General features: G+C 45.6%; 1 protein-coding gene across 1 annotated transcript; it reads left to right on the top strand.

Annotated features, from left to right (window-relative positions):
• Positions 1–1,302: 1,302 nt before the first annotated feature.
• Positions 1,303–21,848, top strand: PRPS1 (phosphoribosyl pyrophosphate synthetase 1). Its single transcript, XM_032392819.1, has 7 exons — positions 1,303–1,587; positions 12,116–12,299; positions 13,453–13,551; positions 14,611–14,735; positions 17,652–17,825; positions 19,750–19,909; positions 20,839–21,848. The coding sequence occupies exons 1-7, from the start codon at positions 1,466–1,468 to the stop codon at positions 20,929–20,931; spliced, it is 957 nt and encodes a 318-aa protein (XP_032248710.1). The 5' UTR covers positions 1,303–1,465; the 3' UTR covers positions 20,932–21,848.
• Positions 21,849–23,378: the final 1,530 nt, after the last annotated feature.

Here is a 23,378-nt window from a genome sequence, read left to right as displayed (position 1 = left end):
TGCTGTTTGCTTCCTTCTCCAAGTACCCCTAGACACCTGGGCCTACATTAAATTTCTGAACTCGTAAAAGTATGACAAAGGGTCAGAAGGAGAGGTCCTCCATGGACACTGCTGAACATGGCAATGAGAGAAACACAGGATGCTGCTTTGAGTATTTTCTGCCTATGCCACTTGGACAAATCCCTTCCCATCTCTGGGTCTTAGTTTCACCATATGTAAGATGAAGCTAGGAGACTAGATGATTTCTGAAGTCCCTTCTATTTTTACAGCTTGTAGTTATGGTGCTCATAACTAAAATTGTATGATTCTAAAATTGTATGATTTTTCTCTTCTAACCTGTGCTTGGAATATGCTGAATGAAAATGTGGTGGAGGGAAGAAGGCTCTCTTTGGTCCCATAAGCCCATGTATCATTATAAAAATAATAAAACATGGTGTAAAAGGCCTCATGAGCAACATGTTGACATGACGCTGAGGCTCACATGAGGCAGAAAGACCAAAAACTAGGTTTCCTGATTCCTTTGGGGCTCTTAATCTGGAGTCCCATACATATACTATATTTTCTCTCCTTTCCAAGAGGTAGATAAATTAGACCTTTATTGCCAGGGTATTTTGGAAAATCCACACTCCTTCACTTGTTTGAACACACTTGGTCCCATCGTCCAAAACAAAACACAACTTTCTCTTGCCGTGGCTCTGGATGATGGAGGTGGCGGGCGCTCAGTCCCTTTCCCCTCGCGACTCGTCTTCCAGGCAAAGGCAACGCTGCACAGTCGCAAAGGGCAAACACGCCCTCTGGACGCACCCGTGCCACGGGTGTCTCTCGGTGATGTCAACGTGCTTTAAATCAGCCCTGCCCTATGAAGAGATAAAAATCACGTTCAGAAACATGCAAACTCCCGTTCAGAAATCTCCCCTTCATTCTGACAAACTGGCTGCCATCGCGCTAAACAGATTTTCTTAAAAGGAACGGCAAACCAGAGCCAGACTTACTTCGGGTGCTTAAGGGTTGGGGAAAAAGCGTGTCTGGTCTCCCGCTTGCGGGAAAGAGCTGGCACGACGCGCCACCAACATCCCTCCACCCCCCCGCAGTGGAGCGCGCTTCGCCTGGGCGCTCGGGAGCCGGCTCGCCCCGACCGCCTAGCTTCAGGGGGCGGCGCCGCGCCTTAGCCTCGCCCTTTTCATGGCCTCCAGCCAATACCTGAGACAAGCGGGGGCAGGCCGAGCTGCGGCGAGAAACCCGCCCCTCGCTCCCGCTCAGCTAATCGCGGCGGCGGGGTGTGGCCCTGCCTGCTGGCCCCGCCTCCCCGGCGCGGGGCAATTTAGAGCCGCACGCCGGGCGGGAATGCAAGATGGCGGAGTAGCAACGCGAAGCGGTCAGCACCGAGTCTCTTGGCCGACTTCGGGTCCCGTCTCGGCAGTCGCAGTGATCGCTGAGCGGAGAGTGCCTAGGGTAGTGAGCCAAGATGCCGAATATTAAAATCTTCAGCGGCAGCTCCCACCAGGACTTATCCCAGAAAATTGCTGACCGCCTGGGCCTGGAGCTAGGCAAGGTGGTGACTAAGAAATTCAGCAATCAAGAGACCTGGTAAGGGCGAAGTCGGGACCCCGACCGGCCTCACCTGCCGGGGCGGCGGGGGGCGACGCCGGGGTGACAGAGGGTAGGGGGATGGGGCCGCCGCGTGAGTTGTGTGCGACCCGGGTTGCGGGGGGGGGGCGGGGGAAGGGGCAGCTCTGTGGCGAGCGTGCCCCGCGGGTTGTTTCCGTTATGTTACCTCTCGCGGGAGGGTCACGTTCATTCTCACCGTGCGGTGGGGTGGAGTCAAGATGGAGCAGGAGGCGAAGCTGCTGGGTTTGAAGGCAAGGGCTGGAGGACCCAAGACGGGGATAGCGGCTGCCTAGAGCGACGGAAAGGGAAAGACGCTTAGCCTCAGCCAAGGGGACACGTGGCTTTGTCGCTTCGCTGTGGAGCCATCCAGACAGGACTGGGTTCACTTTAACTCTTGGACCAGCTTGCTTGGGAGAACCTTACTGCGGCGTACTGAGCCCTCCTGGTGTTTCTCTTAGAGTCTTAAGAAGCAGCTTTTCAATTCGAAATGGTGTCGGTCGGGTTTTTGTAGTGAGGGAAACTGACATTATGTACTGAGGGCGCCAAAATTATTACTAAGGACTTCCGTTGGATTGGCAGGCGTTGGCTTTTCATATCTTCAGCATCACGTCTTTAGAAGTGGAGCCGTACTGAAGTTAAATCTAGCTGCTCAGATAAAGTGATGCATCAACTCTGCATCCTGATTGCCAGCATCTCAGCTTGAGCCATCCAGAAAATTTTAGGGCACCTTCGTTCTGGCATCCTTGACCTTCCCCAGTGCAGCTACTGGTCCAGATGATACAGAAACCTGTTTTTCAGTTAGCAGAGTCTATCCTGAACTTGTCCACTTTTCTTAGCCCGCGTGGGGAATTTAGGAAACAGTTTTATTATCCCCGAGTGTTAAGATAATGGAGGAAAGATGAGTGGAAGACCGGAATTGCATAGTGCATTGCAGCTCGAATTTTTTTCATTGCCTTGCTAATTAAACTTGCTCCCTCCCCCCACTTCCAACTTCCTCCTGCACTTTGGGGGCCATCTTAGAGATAAACTTACTTACCTGATCCTTCCACCTGAATGTAGAATCTAACGGTTCTGATATTCATACTTGGTGTTTCTTTGCCCTGTCAATCAAATCAGGACGGTGCCCACAATCTCACAGATGCAGTCATCTGTTAAGGGGAAAGTTTACACCAAACCTAGTGGATCAGTTAAATTAGATAAGGTTACTTTCAACATTTTTTCCTAGAAGCCTTTCCTTTTTTTCTTTCCTTAAACTTACTACCGAAGTGTAACTCCCCTATCCTTCCTAGACCTGCTGATAAAAGCATTCATGTGTAGTGGACAGCTTCCTTCTGGATACTTGCTTATGGGGCCGCTGGTTGTGATGCAGATGATAGTGCAAACCAGGCAATGGCTTAGTCAGAAGAGGCTGGCCAAGCTGCTGTCTTTGGCTGTGACCACACCATAGTGACACCATGATAAGACAGTACAGGATCAGACTTGGCCAGTGGCAGTATAGGCAGGGGCCAAGGATGATTTTCTTTTAGAGGGGTTTTTCCGGCCCCCTTAGAGAACTGCGGTTATTAAATCATTTTCCTAGGCTTCTAGGAAAAATACAAAGACCTTATTTTTCTTTGTGTTAACCCTTCACCCTCTGCCTAAAGCAATACCATAGAACCTGAAGCTATATTGGGAGACAGGGAGAGTGAGAACAATTTAGTGTTCTGACTGATCTGAATTCATCAGCAATCCCAATCTACTTCAGAGATCAGGCTGGCTTCATTTTTAAACAGCTGGACAATAGCATGCTTGGAAACCCTGGTTAAGATTAAGCCCAACATGGAAAATTGCTGACTGGTTTGGTTTCCCTGTTTCAGGCTTAATCATTAGCTTTTTGGTTCCTGAGATGGTCTGAAATCTTCATTGAACATAATGGAATATGTTACCTGTGGAGCTTCCCCCTCTCTGCGCCGCCCCCCCCACCTTTGGCTCTTCTGCACTGTAGAAATGTTAACTGCTGCCCTGTGTGACTCCTGGGCTCTTAAGGACATGGACTGAGCAGCTCAATGGGTACTCTGGGTCATCAGAGGGAGAACTGCAGAGCCCAGCCTCAAATGAGACCGTTTTGCTGTCTGTACAATTTGCCAGAATCTCAGGGGTTGGTGCCCTCTGGAGAAGAGTGGCTTTTCTTCTCAAGTCAAGATCATCCATTGCTGTCCAGTTATTTAGGAAACGTACATACATACATACGTGTAGGTGGGTGTATCACACACAAACAGAGAGGAGAGATTAGAAGTTCATGCTCTGGAATCAGAGAACCTGCATGTGAAGTCTTTGCTTTTCTTTGCCCCAGTAATCTCATCTGTAAAGTAATATCTACCCATGGAATTATTGTGAAGATGAAATGAGATAGGAGTAAAGGAAAACACTGTCCCACACAATAAATGCACAGTGAATGTTGGTAAGAAGTAGTGGTGATGATATTGCAGAAAATGTGGAAAATACAGAAGAGGACAAGGGGAAAAAAGACACCCCAAATAGTCTCACCACCCACGGTCGACTGTTCACGTTTTAATTTATGACCTTCCAGATATTTGTGTGTGTTTAAGTACTTTTTCAAAAATGTAAGATGTTTGGGGTGCCTGAGTGGCTCAGTCAGTTAAGCATCCTACTCTTGGTTTTTTCTCAGGCCATGATCTCACAGTTGTGTGATCAAGCCCTGCATCGGGCTCTGTGCTCAGTGAGGAGTCTTGCTTCAGATTCTGTCCCTCTCCCTTTCTCTCTCTCTCTCTCTCAAATAAATAAATAAATAAAATCTTTTTAAAAATGTGAGGTATTTATAGCTTTCATCACTTAGCAATATTTTTTGAATAATTTCTCCCCTTAATATTTTAGTCTACATGGTTTTAAATAGCTGTAGAGTCTTGTCTTACCGTTTTACTATGATTTTAGATAACCAAGTCCCTGCTATTAGATATTTCCCATTTTTGACTAATGCTTTTATATGAAAACTTTGAACATAAATCTTTGACCATTTCTGATGATTTCCTTAGGACAGATCCCTAGAAGGGGAATTACTAGGTTAAGGGGTATACACCATTGTTCAGGCATTTGGTTGGCAGATTACTTTCTAAAAGAGTTGACCCAATTTCTGTTCTCATCAGCAATAACAGTACTTAATAGTGATTAATGTATAGTGAGTACTTAAGATGTGCTAGTTCCTATGTTAAGTACTTTATCCATTTTTAATCCCCTCAACACTACTGAGAAGTTACTATCCCCATTTTATGGATGAAGGAACTAAGATTCAGAAGTTAAGTAATTTGCCCAGCTCTAGGTATTACTGTTTAAATTTTTGCTGATACAGTATTTCATCTGGCTTTTAAATTTTTAGTATATTCAGAAGTTGTTTTTTTTTTTTTTTTCTTATTCTCTTCAATAGCGGTAAGTACCTTTGGTTTATTTCGTTACTCTGGATAGGATGAGAGGGGGAAGACTAACTTCGGTTGCCTAGGATTTTCCTAAGAACCATACCCCCCGGTTAGTTAATCCCTTGCATTTTGCACATGCCAATGTCTCCGTCTAAATTCTTGAGATTTTCTTAAGAATACTACCTGCCTATTAGATTTCGCTTTATTTCCTTTTGTGTAGCCTTATGGATGCCCTTATGCCTGATGCTAAAGGAAAGGAATGGAGAAGCTAGTTTTCTCATTGGATGGACATGGCCAGTCTGCCCTCACTAGAAGATTGGGAGAATGATTGGCCCAAAGCCAGTTGAAGAACACGCCATTAGCTAGAAGGAGAGAACATGGAGTGTTACCCTTTAAATTGCTAAACCAGGTTTTTCCACCTGCTAGATTACATTAAGAGCAAACAGGTTTTAGGCACAGCTCTTCTACCGTCAGTCACTGCCTAATTTATCATCTCTGACTTAGAGGAAACCATAAGAAAAATATTAAGATTTCTTGAACTGTTTTTGACCAAGCTGTATAATCTGAGTGTAGTTTGCAGGCTTTTTAGGCTTTATGAAAGTCTGTATACTATAATACTACTGGAGGGAAGGATTGATCTTAATTAGTGAGATCAGTTATGTACAGTAAAATAAGGCAATGTCCTAGTTTACTCGCACCCCTTTATTTTGATGTATTTATTTATTTGAGAGCGGCTGCACAAGAGTGCGCAAGTGGGCAGAGGGGCAGAGGGAGAGAATTCTTCAAGCAGACTCCCCGCAGAGTGTGGAGCCCTGGTGGAGGGCTCAATCTCACAACCCATGAGACCATGACCTGAGCTGAAACCAAGAGTTGGATGTTCAACCGGCTGAGCCACCAAGGGGCCCCTGCACCACTTTATTTGGGATATAGTTTAATAAAGAAAATTTTCAAGTTATTAGATACACGCCTGATCATAACACCTTTCTGTGCTTGAGGGAAAATTTTAATCCTCAATTTGGCTTTGGGGAGTGGTTGAACTGCTGGGTGACTATCATCAGGTGATACAATAACAGGAAGATGTTACTAGTGATTGTGTAGGGTGGTGAGCTGGTGCTTTTGTAAAAATTATTTTTCAGACCTTCTATGATATTAGACTATAATTTCTAAAAGAATCACCTCTACTAAAGTATTGTATTCAGCAAATGATCCCTGATGTTTAGTTGGCAGTGATAATTTAATTTTATAATTAATACCTTATCTGCTTTCAAGAAAGGATTTTAAGTGTGTTTCATGATAGTCACACGTACAAAAGGTTCATTAAATGCATTAGAAGCCTTCTAAAACAAAGGACTATTGTAATCGTGCCAAGAATTTGGCATAAAGTGATTACTGAAGGTCAGTTGTTAATTTAACTGTATCCCTTGGCTTCCTGGCAGCCAAAGGGATAAAGGCATATGCAGTGGATTATGTAGTTTTGTTTTTGTTTTGTTTTTTTTCGTAAAACTCTTTAGACACCTCCAGGCACAAAATTCTAAGAATTTTATGGGTGGGATCCTTAAATAATGATACTGAGTAACATAAGGAACAATGTAAGCAATTTTGTGGGTAATTTTTTTTTTTAAGATTTATTTATTCCAGAGAGAGAGAGTGAGTGAGTGAGTGCAAGAGAGCCAGCGGGGAGAGAGGGGTGGCAGAGGGAGAGAGAATCTCAAGCAGACTCCCTGCTGAGCATGGAGCCCAGCACAGGGCTCGATCCCAGGGCCCCAAGATCCGAGACCAGAGCTGAAGAGTTGGTGGCTTAACCAGCTGAGCCACCCAGGCGCCCCTTGTGAGTATTTTTTATAGAGACTCTGGTAGTCCAGGCATTTGTAAAGAGAGATAAGCCATCATGGTCTAAGGATGTTGCTTTCTGGTCTTACTTGAAAATAAGAAAGCTTTGAAATAGAGAATTAGCCCTTCTGTTAATGCTATCTTGGATCAGTTGCTAAACTGCTGTTCCCTAGCTCCTAATCAAACAACCTGGTTCTGGTTGAGTGAACGTCTGGACTACAGATGATATTCTGTGCTCTTGACTGAAGTAAGAGCCACAGGCCTCGCATATCAGATGTAGAGGATACCGTTGACTTCATTGGAAATCGGTGTGCCTGACTTTGGTTCTACCCCTGGGAAATGGAGATCTTAGTCAAGGAGGTGATGAGGTATGGGGCTCTTACCCCAGTTTTGAAGTTGCTCAGATATTTGAAGTACCTGGTCAAGACCCCGGAGTTGTGCACCATAAAACATAGAAAGGGCTCTTGTAGCCTGGAACTTGTCAAAGGGTGGGCATTGTGAGTAAAGGAGATCTGAGAAGTCCCTTTAAACACCACTGCCTCTTACTTGGGCCTGCCCCAGTGAGTACATTGCGGAACATAGTCTCCTCCAGGAGGTGTTACTCAGCCTTGTCTGCTTGTGGTTTTTAGTTTTTTAATAATATATTTTATTTATCCCAGCATATCCAAAAATAGGATAGTTTTAACACATAAGGGACAGTAAAATTGAGATATGTTTTTCCTTTTATTTATGGGCCCAGCATGCTTCCGCTGCGCAACTCTGCTTGTTTTTCCTTTTATTTATACCATCCTCACAAAAGAGTGTGTATTTTATGCTTCTAGCACATTTCAATTCAGTTACTCAGACACACTAATCACATTTCAAGTGCTTGATAACCACACAAGTCCAGTGACTCCCAGATTGTACGGTGCCATTCTAGGACCTACACTTTGGAAAACATGGAAGTTGCTCTCCCAGAAAGCCCTCCCTGGCTCCCTCCTGCTTGTCCATTTGAAATTTGAAGAATGTCTTCAGAAAGCAGATTTGGCATTGGCATAGTTAACATTGCGGACAGAGTCCATTGCTTTTTAAGGCTGATCCCGGTGATTAATAGATGTCAGTTCACAGGGCACCTGGGTTGGTCAGTCGGTGAAGGGTCTGCCTTTGGCTCAGGTCATGATCTCGGGGTCCAGGGATCGAGCTCCACATCGGGCTCCCTGCTCGGTGGGGATGCTTCTCCCTCTACTCCTCCCCCCACTTGTTCTCTCTCTCTCTCTAATAAGATCTTAAAAAAACAGATGTCAGTTAAGCTAAACCAGGGTCCACAAAATTGCTGTATTGTTCATTAGGTTGTCTCTGTATCAGGATTTCAGGATCCTGCCATAAAATTCTTCGTAGCTATCCGCATTGTGGTGGGCCCAACAGGTTGTAGTTCTACCCAAAATGAAATCTCTGCCAGCTGAGTATCTGTGAAAAGGATCTGAGCAGATTTATCAAAATCTTTTCAAGAAACATGTTGGACCCACTTGCCTCTAGTGCAAAGTGAGTTACTTTGTGAGGGATGATAGAAGCCAGTCTTCTACATCTTCTCAATAACACACCTGCAGAAGGTTTGCATTCCAACTCAAGTGAGTGGATCCCCAAGTGAGTGGATCCCAAGAGGCAGCCTAATCCTGAGGGAGTATTTATTCGTTCACTGTTTGTGTCACACTGGCCCTGGCTGGCTGGGGATACAGAAGAGCGCGACAGATCTGGTTCCCGCCTTCATGGAGCTTGCATTCTAAGGGAAGAGACGACCATAAACAAGTGGGTAAAAATATAAAGCAGTAACAAGTTTTGGTAAGTGTTGTGGAGGTAGTAATTGGGGAGGGTCACTTTATTGTGGAACATTTCAAACAAACGGAAGTAGAGAGAATAGTATAATGGTCTCCCCCAGTGTACCCATCACCCACCCAGGTTAGCAGTTATTAATTATTGGCTTAATCTTGTTTCATCTGTCAATTCCCCCTTCCACACAACCCCCACAATTATTTTGAAACAAACCTAGATATTATATCATATCACCCATATGTATTTCAGTAACCACGATACCATTTTCTTGCCTAAATAATTTAACAGCAGTCTCAATATCAAACCCAGCTAGTGTTCCAAATTTCCCTGTCTCATAAATATGGGGGGGGGGGGGTTTGCCTGAATCGGTATGCAAATGAAGCCCATATGGTGCAATTGGTTGATTTTTTTTAAGATTTTTTATTTATTCATTTGAGAGCAAGCAAGAGCACGAGCAGTGAGCAGCGGGGAGGAGGGAGAGGGAGAAGCAGATTCCCCACTGAGCAGGGAGCTAGTCGACGGTTGACACAGGGCTCAATCCCAGGACCCCTGAATCATGACCTGAGCCGAAGGCAGATGCTTAACCAACTGAGCCACCCAGGCGCCCAGGTTGATTTTTTTTAAGTCAATTTAATCTTTTGGTTCTCAGGGAAGTCACTTTTTTAAATTAAGATAATCGGAGGAGATATTTTGATTGAAGACCTGAGAAATAAATGAGCTAGTCACAGAAGGAACATTCCAGGTAGTGGGACCAAGTGCAAGGCAATGACATGATGAAGGACAGATTCAGGGAACGTAGAGGAAGACAGACCGGGTGACTGATGCATAGTAACCTAGGGAGAAAATACTTGGAGATGAGCTATTTCTCAAATCAAAAAAGTCAGAGTTTTCCAGATTCCCTCACCGTATTACATAGTTTCTCAGAACGTAATCCAACTGGATGACGCTCTTTGACTTCATACAGAAATGCCTTTGTTTCTAGTTACACTTTTATGACCTCTGCTTTCATGGAGGCCTGCGGTAATGGTTTACCCAGGTCCACACAAAGTATAATAATGCCCTCTGTCATTAAAACCAAATTTCGAGGCAGTTGTAGATTCACATGTAATTGTAGGAAATGATACCGAGAAATCCTATGTACCCATTTCCCAGTTTTCCCAACGCTCCCAACCAGAGTTCTCCCAAACTATAGTTTTCTTGCAAAACTAGTGTAATGCAAGAGGCACGATATGGCCCTTCATGCAGTCAAGATACTAAACCATCCTGTCACCACAAGGCTTCTTCCTGTTGTAACCACACCCACACTTCTCGCTCTGTGTAGTTTCCTTAGCTTGCCTTTGTCTGGTTTGGGTATCTCGCTGATACTGGCCTCGTAAAATGTAAAATGCGTTGGAACATATCCCCGCCTCGTCTCGGTTCTGGAAAAGATGGTGCACAATTGGTGTTCATTCCTCAAGTGTTTGGTAGAGCTCTCCAGTGAAGCTGTTTTCCGGTCAGTCTTCCTAGAGGCTTACCAGTTTTTTTCAAAATTTTTTCCAGTTTATTTACTTAAGTAATTTCTACACCCAACATGGGGCTCAAACCCACGACGCCACGATCAAGAGCCGCTGAGCCAGCCAGGTGCCCCGAGGCTTACCAGTTTTTTCATTCCCCTCACCCCAAGACCCAGCTTTGTGTTTCATTGGTTTATCGCTATTGTTTTCCTGTTTTCGGTTTCACTGACTTCTGCTCTTATGGTTATTTTCTTCTGCTTACTTTGGGTTTATTTTGCCCATTTTCTACTTTATCAGTGTAGGAACTGAGATTATTGATATTGATTTTTTTTTTTTGCCTTTTTTTTAAGGTTATTTATTTATTTATTTATTTGAGATAGCGAGAGCATGAGCAGGAGGGAGGGGCAGAGGGAGAAGGAGACCAGACTCCCCGCTGAGCAGAGAGCCCCCCCGGGATCCAGGATCCCCGGGATCATGACCTGAGCCAAAGGCAGACACTTAACCAATAAGGCATCCCTTATTGATACTGATTATTGAGAAACCAATGCACTTTTTTTTTTTTTTTTTGAAAACAATGCACTTTTAATGTAAGGATCCCTAGTATAAAATACTTCTTGAATTCAGTGCCTGAAGGCTTATCTCCAGATATCCCTAGCTAATGTGTTTTCCTTGTCGTTCTGGCTACCAGGAATCTCAGCCTCCCTGTTCTCATTGGTTTCTGGCTTGATTTTTACCGTTTGCTCTTATTTTTCTTGCTTGACAATATAAACTAACCCCATTCTTTTTAAAATTAACTGTTACTTGGATTGGAAAGGGATAAATATTAAATGATTCTCTCCTATATCAGCTGCTTCTGGCAATGGAATTACCTCCTGTTGCAGTTTTGCTCTTGATCAGTAGGAGTTATCAACTATTCTGACCTACTCCGGATCGATACACACTACATACTGTACACGCACATCCACAGATAACCCCCGCCTCCCCCGCAGGATTCATTCGGGAAGTGGTGTTGCTTTGAGGTGTCATGGAGGTTATGATTTTTTTAATCCTAAGTTATTCTTGGTAAGGATCCAAGCGTGGATATTAAAACTTTCATTTTATGGTAAAGTATAGCCCTACTCCATAATTAATTTCCTGTGGAATATTTTTTAAACAAGACTTACTAATTGGACAGAATACAGTTAGCATAAAAGGGAGGCAAGGACCACATCTGTTTTATTCTCCATGCGTCTCTGACACTTAGCACAGTGACTGGCATATGAATATGGACTGTTTGTTGAGTGAAGTGCCAATATGGTAGATGTGCTGGCTTCCGTAGAAGCCTTCACTATAGAACAGTAGTGATTCATTCCGTACGTGATCCTTCTGCTTTTGTTCTATGTGAATTGTGACAGTCACAGATTTTGTATCAAATTTGCATTCACATGTCCTATTCCTATATATAATGAGATACAGGCAGCTCGCTGAAATTATGTTCCAGTTACTTGTAAGTGTTTTAGCCAATCTTCATGCCACACCACTTGTAAAAGTAGCTAATATTTCTATGGCACACTGGAGTAAACTGAGGCAGTAAACTGCTTCTGGTACAGGGGATCTCCCAAAGTGAGGGGACCAGCGTTCGCATGACCCCCACTAGTCTATAACCCGTGAACATACGGAAGCTGTACTTTTTAGACCTTACTGTCTGTAGAAATGTAGTGTAGTGCTTTAAATCAACTTGTTTTCTTGTGGGGCCTGGGTGGCTCAGTTGGTCGTGTCTGCCTTCGCCTCAGGTCATGATCCCGGGGTCTGGAGTCTGGAATGGAGTCCCAGCTTCCCGCTGAGCAGGGAGTCAGCTTCTCCCTCTGCCCCTCCCCCCCAATGCTCTCTCGCTCACTCTCAAATAAATAAAATCTTAAAAAAAAATTTTTTTTTTAAATAAAATCTCTTGGTTTTTTTTCTGCTTTCCTTCCTTTCTCGTTGTAGTGTGGAGATTGGAGAAAGCGTACGTGGAGAGGATGTCTACATTGTTCAGAGTGGTTGTGGCGAAATCAATGACAATCTAATGGAGCTTTTGATCATGATTAATGCCTGCAAGATTGCCTCAGCCAGCCGGGTTACTGCAGTCATCCCATGCTTCCCTTATGCCCGACAAGATAAGAAGGATAAGGTGGGAGCAGAATCTCCTTTAAAAAAAACAAAAACAAAAAACAAAAAAACTTTTTTTTTTTGAATCAGAAGAAGCACTTGCCCAAAGTCACAAAAATTCCTTAATCCTCAGACCCATATTTAGAGGGTATATTACTGTTTTTTTTTTTATCACATTCTCGTAGGTATCACCCAGTGTTCAAAAACAATTGACACGGGGTTGGTTTATATAAATCAACTCATTTGTAGTCTGTATTTGTTCTAGTCATACATATGTGACTTTCAGTTAGCTCACTGCGACTTTTTGTGTCAGTAGGACTAAGCACCAGCTACCGTGGAGTAGAATATTTTTTAAACTCTGGTAGATCCTCTGGGACCCTCTTGGGGTTCCAACTGTGATCTCTTCATAAAACTTGAAGTCGGTTACATGAAGGCTTAGTCTCATTATAAACATACACATCTCACCTCATTTATCTGGGATTTTAGAGGCTAAGGTAATATACATAAAACTTTGCAGGACTATTGTAATAATCGGTGCTCAAATTTTGCATACAGTGTCTGGGAGAAGGCCAGATACTTTTATTCTGAGAGAGTACAGTGCTCCTCCAGAATATAAAGGGCAAGGCCTTTGCTATTTTATAGTGCAGCCAGGTATATTTGCCTGTTATTTAAAGAGGTTGAAGTTGCCAGAAGGTCGACCTCCAGATGAGTAGGTGAGTGGCATAATTTACAAAATAAACTCTAATTTCCATTCTGTGATCTTTATATTTCGACATGTTAGATGTCATACAGGTTTGAGTATGTGTTAAAAGAGATTTTAATAATTTTTGTGAAAAAGTTTTTTTTTTTAAGTCTGCCTAGTTTAAATCATTGAGCATTGCAACACTCAGGCTGAAACTATGTACATTAAGTTAAGAAAACAAAAGGTAGGAAGGTATTTTTCTCTTCTGAAAGCTGTATCCTGATTTGGAAAAGTGATATTCCACTTACTATTCATGCTAGATTGTGATCTACTCACGAAGTCAACGGCCATGGCACTTTTCTATGAATTTCCTGGCAGCACGGTGCCTTAAACATAGTAAGTGCACAATAAAGGAATGCTTCTCGAGCAAATGAATTGTTTCTCAAAATGGCATTTTGGTTTTTTTGTTCTTCTTTCCTCCCCCTCTATTTAGAGCCGGGCTCCAATCTCAGCCAAGCTGGTGGCAAATATGCTCTCGGTAGCAGGTGCGGATCATATTATCACCATGGACCTGCATGCTTCTCAGATTCAGGTATCTGGAAGCTAAATATTGGGCATTAGAAAGGGGTGGAAGAGGAGAGAGCTGATAATGCTGGAGACTGGAGAGAAGCAAAAACCTGCGCAAGTACAGCTCAGATAAACTAGACGTTGACAGCGCTGTAAGCACCCTACCTTAAGCATAGTTCCTGATCTTAGTCTTTGGGGTGGTTGGATAAGGGAGGCAGTCTGGAATTCTGAGAAGAGCATGGGCTTTGGGTTCAGACCTAGTCTGAATACTGGCTCTGACACTCAGCAGCTTTGTAACTTTGGGCAGGTTATTTAACTGCTCTGAACACACACTGCATTGTTGTTGTGAGTGCGAAATTTATGGTAGAACGCGTGGCCCAGGACAGGTGCTCCATTAATTGGAACTGTTACTGTCATTGTTAAATTGAGAGCCGCAGCTGTCGGAACCTACTTTGTAGCATAAACCCAGAGAAAGCGGAGCAGAATACTACCTTATATTCTGTACTATTTAAAGGGGCTTTCACATCCTCATTGGAGGCTTGTGGCGATCCAATGAGGTACCTGGGGTAGGTGATTCTACCCATTTTATAGAAGAGGAACAGATGTAATCTATAGCAGCTAGTATTAGAGTTACTCTCTGTGACCATTTATTATAAATACATTCCACTAGGTTTACATATCAAAGCATGTCTAACTGGTTTAGCAGTTAGCTCTTGCTCCCTAACGAACCAGCCCAATATTTGGTGCCATAAGGCAGTATGACCTCACGGGTCTGCACACTGACTGGGCTGTTCTGGTATCAGCTGAACTTGGCCGTTCTTGCCAAGGGCTCACTCATGTTCCTGTGGTCAGTTGTGGGTTAGCCGAGGGCAGGCTTTGCCCCTCTCGGCTGGACTCCCTTGTGCCGCCCAGGTTTGAGGAAGGAGGAAGCCATTTTTAGTCTGCTCCAGCGGGCATGCCTTCTGATCAGTCAGAATGTTACAGGAAGGTATTCTTCGGGCAAGTTATTAGCCTCTTTGTATTGGTCATTTATAAATGGAAGTGCAGAAAAACAAAGCAAACGTGACTCAGCTTCTTTCTACAGGGCTTTTTTGATATCCCAGTGGACAATTTGTATGCAGAGCCAGCTGTGCTGAAGTGGATAAGGGAGAACATCTCTGAGTGGAGGAACTGTACGATTGTCTCACCTGACGCTGGTGGAGCGAAGAGGTATGGCCGGAATGCATATTATTCTCAAAGTACTGGGGAAATCTTTCAGACAGCTGTGTCAGAAAGTGATAGTTTTCTTCTTTTTTTTCAAGATTTTATTTATTTATTTTAGAGAGAGAGAGATAGCGAGAGAGAGCACAGGCAGGGGAGAGAGGGAGAAGCAGGCTCCTTGCTGAGCAGAGAGCCTGACCTGGGGCTCGATCCCAGGACCCTGGGATCATGACCTGAGCCGAAGGCAGACGCTTAACTGACTGAGCCCCTCCAGGCGCCTCAGAAAGTGGTATTTTTCTAGCAGGTGACAGTTTTTAAGTACGGCTGACCCTTGAACAACTTGGGGGTTTGGGGCATCGGCCCCCCCCCCCCCATGCAGTCAAAAATCCACATAGAACTTTTGACCACACCAAAACTTAACTACTGGTAGCCAACTGTTAACTGGAAGCATTCCCAATAACATAAACAGCCGATTAACCATGTTGTATTTTATGTGTATTAAATACTATATTACAAGAAAGCAAGCTAGAGAAAAAATGTTGCTGAGAAAATACATTTACAGTACTATACTGCATCAGGAAAAAATCGGCTCATAAGTGGACCTGCACAGTTCACACCCGTGTCTTCCAAGGGTCAGCTCTACTTCAGAATGGGTGGAACCGGGACACGGGCTGGACATAGTTTTACTAACCCTCTTTTACTGGCCTGAGTCACTGTCTGAAAGGCAGGACAGCACAGAGGGGGCCCTAAAGTAGCTACCGCGTTGTAGGCTTGACTGAAACCCATGAGTCACTGGGCACCGCAGAGCTAGCCACACCGCTGTGAAGCGATCCGGAATGGTGGGAAATTTGGAGTTCTAATGAATGGCACCCGCTTTCGAACTACGTGCTATTAGCAGACAAGTAGGCCTTTTCCACACCTCGTGATGCCAGTGGTTAGACCGTCTTCATTCTGGCGTTAAGATATTAAGCAGGAAGGAAAATAAAGTGGAGTAACTTTATTTAAAACCAGGACCTTAACATTTTAAACAAACTGATTGCCAAGGATTGCCAGTTTCAGTGCTTTACGGCTCACGTGGTGCGGACTAAGAGCTCTTGATTTCCTTAGTGGATCACTCATTAGTAATGCATTCAGAAGGATGACACATGTTCTTCTTGTTGTGGAAATAGAATGAAGAGGCTACAAAACACAGATGATTAGGAAAAGCTAATTCAGATCTTTCTAAAGGCCATTCAAATCTTCAAAGACTGTTTCTCAACAACCTCATTATTTCAGTAACTTCAACAGAACGGCTAAGCTGAGAACTTGGGTTCCATTATCCAGCCAGATGCATGGCTTCGTGAGTCCCACGTAATCACTAGTTATCATCTGTAAAAGCAGCCAAGCCTAAAAAGCATCTCCCTAATGGTAGTTGCCAAACTTGTCTTAACTTGTTGGCCAGTGTTTTCCCATCTTGCCATGGGACTTAGAAAATAGTGTTTGAAATAATCAAGCAAGATTTTCTTTCCAAATTTGGGTACAGGAAAACTGCCTTCAGTAGGTGACTTATGGCTTCGTTACTATTTTGTGTGTGTGTTGATAATTTTCTTAACAGTGGTAGAGTATTTTCAGAGTGAGTGGCTATTATCACTTCTGTCTTGGCAGGGTTTCGGAGTAAGTGGAGATCCCTGTGTGCTGGTGACTTGCACAGAGTTCTCCCCTCAAAGGTATAGGGAGTGACTTACCAGCCCTTCCGCTTTGTCGGTCATTGAGTTTGTTGGCCGTCGAGTCTGGACGGTGGGGGACGCTTGAGCTAATTGGATCGTGCATTTATCTTGGATTAAGTAAATGTTCCAAGCAGATGGGTTATTCTTGACGTCCTCTGCCCACACCGTAGTCATGGAGAGGAGAGCACAGGGTGTGGTTCATCTGGGTCAGGGTACATGAGCCATCCAGGTTGTGGTTTGGATCTTCTGTGTTCTCTATGACAGGGTCATACGTTCTCCCCTGTCCGGCACAACCTCCGTCATGTGACCATAGTCACAGCGCAAACCAGGCATAATGCTCTGGTTGGATCAGTGCTGCATTTAAAAAAACAAGACCCAAAGCACAGGCTTCTTCATGCACGGGGAGGACGGCTCAGCGGAGCAGGGGCCTACACATCATTTACACTGAGCAGCACGCTGTCGTTTACACTGAGTCGATTTCTGGTTGAGTGAATTATACGGGACTTGGTCATCAGAGATCGGTCTTCCCGTCCCACCTTCTAGTTCAGTTTGTATTACTGTGTAATAGCAAAATGAGACTGACTTTTTGACTTGGAGATACTTCGGGCTGTGCGGCCAGATGTCCAGTTTTCCTGGTTAATTGGTATAACTTTCTTTCTAGCGCTCCTAAAAGGAACTTCCAAGCTTGGTGTCCAGGTACAGTTGACATTGACAGTTGATGGAGCACTGAGGGGAGTGTGGTGAGAGCACAGGCATTCTGACTCCTCTCCCGCCAGGTTCAGGTTCACTTCTCACAACATCCGCATGTCAAATTGGGCCAATCTGTGCACTCGCGGCCTTAGTTAATGACGTCTTCTCTCTCTCCCCCTTCTGCTGCCAATCTCTTAAATGAACGTGCCTTCGCATCCTACTGCTTCCTGGGACTGGTGAGGCATCTGGCTATCCCCCGCTCGCTGTAAACCAGAATTAATTATAATCGAAGTCTGACTAATACGCTCATAAACTGCTCTCAGGATATGGAGGCATTAGTCTGTAAAACCCACTCTGTGCTGTTGGCCTCTGAGAAGTCAAATCAATGAGAGCTGTTTTCTTCTAGCCCTGGGAACAGTTTGGTTTCAAAGAGTGCTCCCCCCCCCCACCTCCCCGCCGGAAAGCAAGCCCATGGTTTAGTCCCTGTCTTTCGTCCTTAGGTTTTAACTGCGAACACCCTGTTTTGCAGAGTGACCTCCATTGCGGACCGGTTGAATGTGGACTTCGCTCTGATTCACAAAGAGCGGAAGAAGGCCAACGAAGTAGACCGCATGGTGCTGGTGGGAGACGTGAAGGACCGGGTGGCCATCCTGGTGGACGACATGGCTGACACATGTGGCACAATCTGCCACGCGGCCGACAAGTGAGTGCGGAGAGGTGGGGCCGGTGGTTAGAAGGGGAACATAGCTAGCTGCTGTCTCAGTGCCTTACGCCTACAGATTCTTCATGGAAGTAAGTCGAGCGGGCTGGTAACTAGCTTTGGGAGTTTTTATCACCCGAGGCTTTTGAATTGCAGTATGCAAACATTGATGGATATTTTCTTTTTTCCCCCAGATCTCCTGAGTTTTATTATGCTAAACCATATAGAGCATAAAATTTGCCGTTTTGACCAGTAGGTATACGATTCCGTGGCATTAGGTACATTGGCAGTGCCATGCGACGGTCAGCACTGTATTTATTTCCAAAATGTTTTGACCACTCTGAATACTCTACTTTTGTTAGTTTTTAAAAACAAATTAAAGTAGAAATGTATGGGCCTGAAAAGACAGGAATTGGCCCTTCACACGGATTTGAATTGTGTGATTCCACTTAAGCGTTTTTTTTTTTTTTTATAAATACAGTGTGGTGTACTATAACATATTTTCCTTATGATTTTCTTTTTCTTTTTTTAAGATTTTATTTATTTGAGAGAGAGAGAGAGAGCACAAGCAGGGGGAACAGCAGGCAGAGGGAGAGGGAGAAGCAGGCTCCCTGCTAAGCAGAGAGCCCAATGCAGGGCTCAATCCCAGGACCCTGGGATCATGACCTGAGCCGAAGGCAGACGCTTCACCGACTGAGCCACCCAGGTGCCCCCTTGGCTGCACTAAATTGTGCCTTCACTCTGTTCGCTCTGCTGCTAGTCACCAGTCTCTTATTACCTCCCCAGTCCATCTCTCTCATTGCCTCCCCACTTGCTAATCTGTCTAAAACTAAGCCTAGAGCCCATCACTCCTCTCCTTGAAAACCTTAAGTGGCTCCTCGTTGCTATAGTCCACACCACTGTGGAGAGCCTTGTTTCTCCTAATTTTTTCTTAACCTCAGGGTGTCTGTGCCATGCACAGGGCCTGGCATATAATAGGGGCTAAGAAAGTATTTGTGGGCTGAGCAATTCCTGATTGGGATCCTGGAGTATACACTGATAAAACTCATTTCATCCTTTATGATTAAGTTAACCCTAACTGCTGTAACAGCTCAGCTCCCCGAAATGTCAGTTCGTTACCATGATAGTTTCTTGTTCCTGGCTTACTCCAGTGCAGGTATCCCTCTTTTGGTTTTGTGGTGCTGCATCTTTATCATACGGCTTCCAAGATTACCTTGGAAGACATTTCCAGTTTGGCCAGCCAGAAAGGGAAAACAAGAGCATGGAGAATCACCCATGGAAGATTCTTCTAAGCCCAGCCAGTGGTATACATTGCATGTGCCCACATTCTGATAGCTAGAATTCAGTCACATGGCCACTCCTAACTTTGCAAGGGAGGCTGGGAAATGTAGTCCAGCTGTGCGCCCAGGAAAAAAAAAAAAGACGATGGATTTTGTTGAGCATAGCAGTCTGTGCCAGTTTTACTACGTTAATCCAAACCTATTCAGGTAAGTTCTTGGTCCAATTATTTCTCTTTGCTGTGAACTGAATCGTGGCCCCCTAAAGTTCATACGTTGGAAGTCCTACCCTTCCAGTGATGATATTTGGAGACGGGGCCTTTGGGGGAAGTACCTAGGTTTAGATGAAGTCGTTGGGGGGGGACCCTCATGATGGGAATAGTGCCCTTGTAAGAAGAGACACCGAGAGCTGGTTCCCCCATGCGTAGGCGTGCGCGGAGGTCACGTGAGCGCACAGGGAGATGGCCAAGAGAAGAGGCCTCAGGGTGACCGCTACCTTGTCACCACCTTGATCTTGGGGGTCCCAGCTTCCAGAACTGAGAGAGCAAGTCTTTAAGGCACCCAGGCTGATGGATACATTGCTCCCCCCCAACTCAGGTCCCCTAGTGACAAGTGAGAGTAATCCAGAGCAACTCTGCGTTTTCCTCTAGACTTCTCTCAGCTGGAGCCACCAGAGTTTATGCAATCTTGACTCATGGAATCTTTTCTGGCCCGGCCATTTCCCGCATCAACAACGCATGCTTTGAAGCGGTAGTAGTCACCAATACCATACCTCAGGAGGATAAGATGAAGCATTGCTCCAAAATACAGGTGAGGAGGAGGTTCTTGCAAAAGAAGACTCTGCGAAGTATTTTCAGGAAGTGGTTGCCTATGGCGAGTTAGGGGTCTGGATTCTGAAGATGTCCTCCTTTGCTCTTAAAGGGCTGAGTCTGTCATCAGGATCTGTGACCCAAAAGTTAAAAAAAAAAAAAATCACATGTAAAAATTCCGATTGCGAGGTGAACCTCTGGAGGACAGAGCATCAGGACTACAGCATTTCAGCAGACGCTCTCAGTGATTGTGATACACACTCACATTTGCAAGTCCAGGCTTTACACTTGCGTGTGTGTCACTCTGAACTGTTGGCCCCCAGCAGACACAGTGGGAAACCTTTAAACGGGGGGTACACCCCTCAGAACTTCAGTGTCTCTCAGAGCATGCTCTGGAAACAGCCCAAGTTAGTTACCTAGGGTTCTCGTTAAAATGCAGGTTCCTTTGCTCCACCCGAGACCTACAAAACCAGGAGGTCCTGGGACCCCTCCTTTAATTCCCCCAACTAATTAGACACCAACGTTCAGGGGCTGTTGGCGCTAAAAGAACAAGGCCTTGCCTCATTAAAAATGTGTACAGTAATCCCTTAGCTTTCTGGAATTCATATGGAGAAGTGGAGCACCGATGTCCCTCTTAAGGATTTGGTTTTTCAGCTGAAGCATTCCCTTTTTTTCACTGCTGAGGATCTGTAAGTGTCGGCGCACCACCGTGTTGGTGAGTCTGAGTCAGGGGTGTTCCTCCTTGAGCACTTTGGCCCTTTCCTAAGCGGTTATGTTAAAAAATACTATGCAGAAGGTAGCTGGGGGCGGCTCACGAGGGGACACAGCCTAGTGCAGCAGCCTTAAGGGGAAGGCGCCTTGTCAGGCTGCTCACCAGGGTTGGCATCTGTCTGTGTGCTACTAACCTGATGCTCCTCTCGGCTCCACTAGGTGATCGACATCTCCATGATCCTGGCAGAAGCCATCAGGAGAACTCACAACGGGGAGTCGGTTTCCTACCTGTTCAGCCACGTCCCTTTATAATAGAGTAACTGCTGAGGCTTTTTACGAAGAAAGTGAACCCCGCCCCCTTGTTTTCCCTTGGTATTTGATGACAAATTCCGCAGAAGGCCCAGCTTGCCTCTGGCGAAGCTTTCTCCACCCCTCATCGGGTATATTAGCATTTCTCCTAAATGTAGAGGAAGACAGATTGAGATGAACTGCTGAGCTGCGCACAGCAAGAGTTCAGGCTTTGGAGGGTGTTGTGTCGGGGTGTGAATGTGCAGGGGGGGAAAGCGCAGACTACTTTGCATGTGAATACTTCAGGGTTTCCTTGGTTCAGAACTACTGGCCACAAAGCCACCCCAGTTCCCCCCCCCACCCCCAACCTGTGACAGGCTCTCAAAAGTCTCTGCAAAATGACAGCAAGAAACCTAGGCCACCCCAGCCTAGCTCGGGCCGCCGAGTCCTGTAAAGCTGCAGCTCTCTGGAGGGGGTGGGGGTACCCGGGGTGGCGGGGGAGGCAGCACACAGGGCAGTGAATGCTTCTTGGGAGGAAAAAGCCTGATCCTTCACCCCCTGCTTGGGGATTGTGTCGCTGGGATTCTCCTTTGTACCCGTTCCTTTCCATTTGGCTTGACCTTCAGCCATCTTGCCCTTCCCCTGGCCAGATGTCCTCTGGGGTGCAAGTGTTCCTCGTACCAGTCTTCTGGAAAGCAAAGTCGCTTCCTGCTACGTCATCTCTAACACTGACACAGGATTATTTTTGCCGTAGCATAATCTTCCTTAGCCCGCTACCGCCGTGGTAGTAGGTGTTAGGTGGGGTCGTAGTGCCTTTTGATTAATTTAAATATTTCATCTTCCTTCCATCTCTTTGGCCTCTCCAGTGACCTGCGATTTCTGTTAAAAAGACTGATGTTGCTGTCTCTCATAGAGGAAACTAATAAAGTGTCTGTGTGTGATTCGTTCGTCCGTATCGTGTCTGTACTGATCTTTCTGCTCCAGGGTTGGTCTAGGGGTCTTGCTGCCCAGTGATAGCTCTGAACTTCCGTGTCTCCGGACCGTTAGCTGCGTGGTTAAGCCCAGAGAAGGCCTTGGCCGCAGTTCTGTTCAACGATAAGACCTGAAGAAGTCTGGGGTTTACCGAGAACCAAATACGGTGAGATTCTGTGCCCTTATACCTGAGGGACAGCACGTGTTGGGCCTGCTGGATCTCCGGTTCTTCTTCCCGGGGCTAGAAAGTCAGTACTTTCTCAATTTTCTAGAATTTATTCATTTGGAACCAATTTTGCCAAATGCAAACGTTCCCTCGATCAGTAGTAGACACACGTGTGGCATTTAATTTCAGGCCTTCTAATTAAAAACTGGGGAAGATGAATGTGTACAATTGAATGAATTATGCATTCCAGAACGCTCAGTGGGTTTTTGTTTTTGTTTTTTTGGTGCCTCATCAAATAAGGGAGTTCTTTTACTTCGGGTGAAGCCACATGCTTCTGGAGCTTTGTGCAGAGCGCCCCTTTATCTTTGAAGCCTGCTTCTGCTTTTGTTTGCCTCAGTTGCGCTTTATGTTGAATACTGGGATATCGACTTTACAGTGAGTCTTTTGAGAAAAAAAAAAGGGGGGGGTGATTCCAAAGGGACCGAGGTGGGCTCTGAAGTGTGTGCCTCCGACCCGCTAGCCCTCGTTCACGTCATCGGGCCTTGGCTCCGGCAGCCGCTGACATGGAGCCTCAGTGCCCTAACCTGCCGACCATGCAGTTCCCTCAAGTATTGGATCAGTGGCTCGGGGCTTGCTGTGTCCGAACATTTTGACTGTACTGTGGGCCGCCTTGGGTAATCCAGTTCCTAGATAATCCCTCGATCCCCACCTTTGGCCCCTGTGCCTGGGGGAGGGTCAGTGTTCAGTTTCCCGTGACACCCAGCAAAGCGCCATAGCACCTCCGAGACCGTCTCTTTTTTGCCTCTAGTGGGAGCACCCCACGTGCCCTGGAAGGCCAGTGATCCTCGACTACGGAACAGCAGCAGGAACAGACGTGGCGGGGTGGGAGGGCGAGGCACCGAAGCCGAATGGGCCTGCACCTGTAAGGGCCAGATGACTGCTGCGGAGCCAGAGGCATCCCCGGCTTCTGCCCCACACCCCTCACCTTCCACCCTCCGAGCCAGAGGGGAGACTGCTCGGAACATCACGAACCTCACCACACCGAGTCCCCAAGCTAATGGCTTTATAGAAGAGTCATCTCAAATTGGGGCTGCTGGTCTCCCTGCCAGATTGGGAAGTGAAGCATTTTCTGCTAGAGAGTTTATTTAATTGGACTGTTAATAGCATGTAGCCCTTGACCTGAGGGGTATTAAGCTCATGGAAAAAGCCTGTAGTTAAAAAAAAGAAAAACCTGCCCCTCTTAGCGATCTTGCCTCCTACCATCTCTTAGTAGCTCTTGGTTGTGGGGGAGGGTAAGAGGCTTCTGGAAAGGAATCTGGTTATTGGAGGCACC

Source organism: Phoca vitulina, unplaced genomic scaffold (assembly GCF_004348235.1).
Source record: "Phoca vitulina isolate PV1807 unplaced genomic scaffold, GSC_HSeal_1.0 scaffold69, whole genome shotgun sequence".
In the NCBI taxonomy this organism is placed as follows: Eukaryota; Metazoa; Chordata; class Mammalia; order Carnivora; family Phocidae; genus Phoca; species Phoca vitulina.
This window is presented reverse-complemented; position numbering and strand designations above follow the sequence as displayed.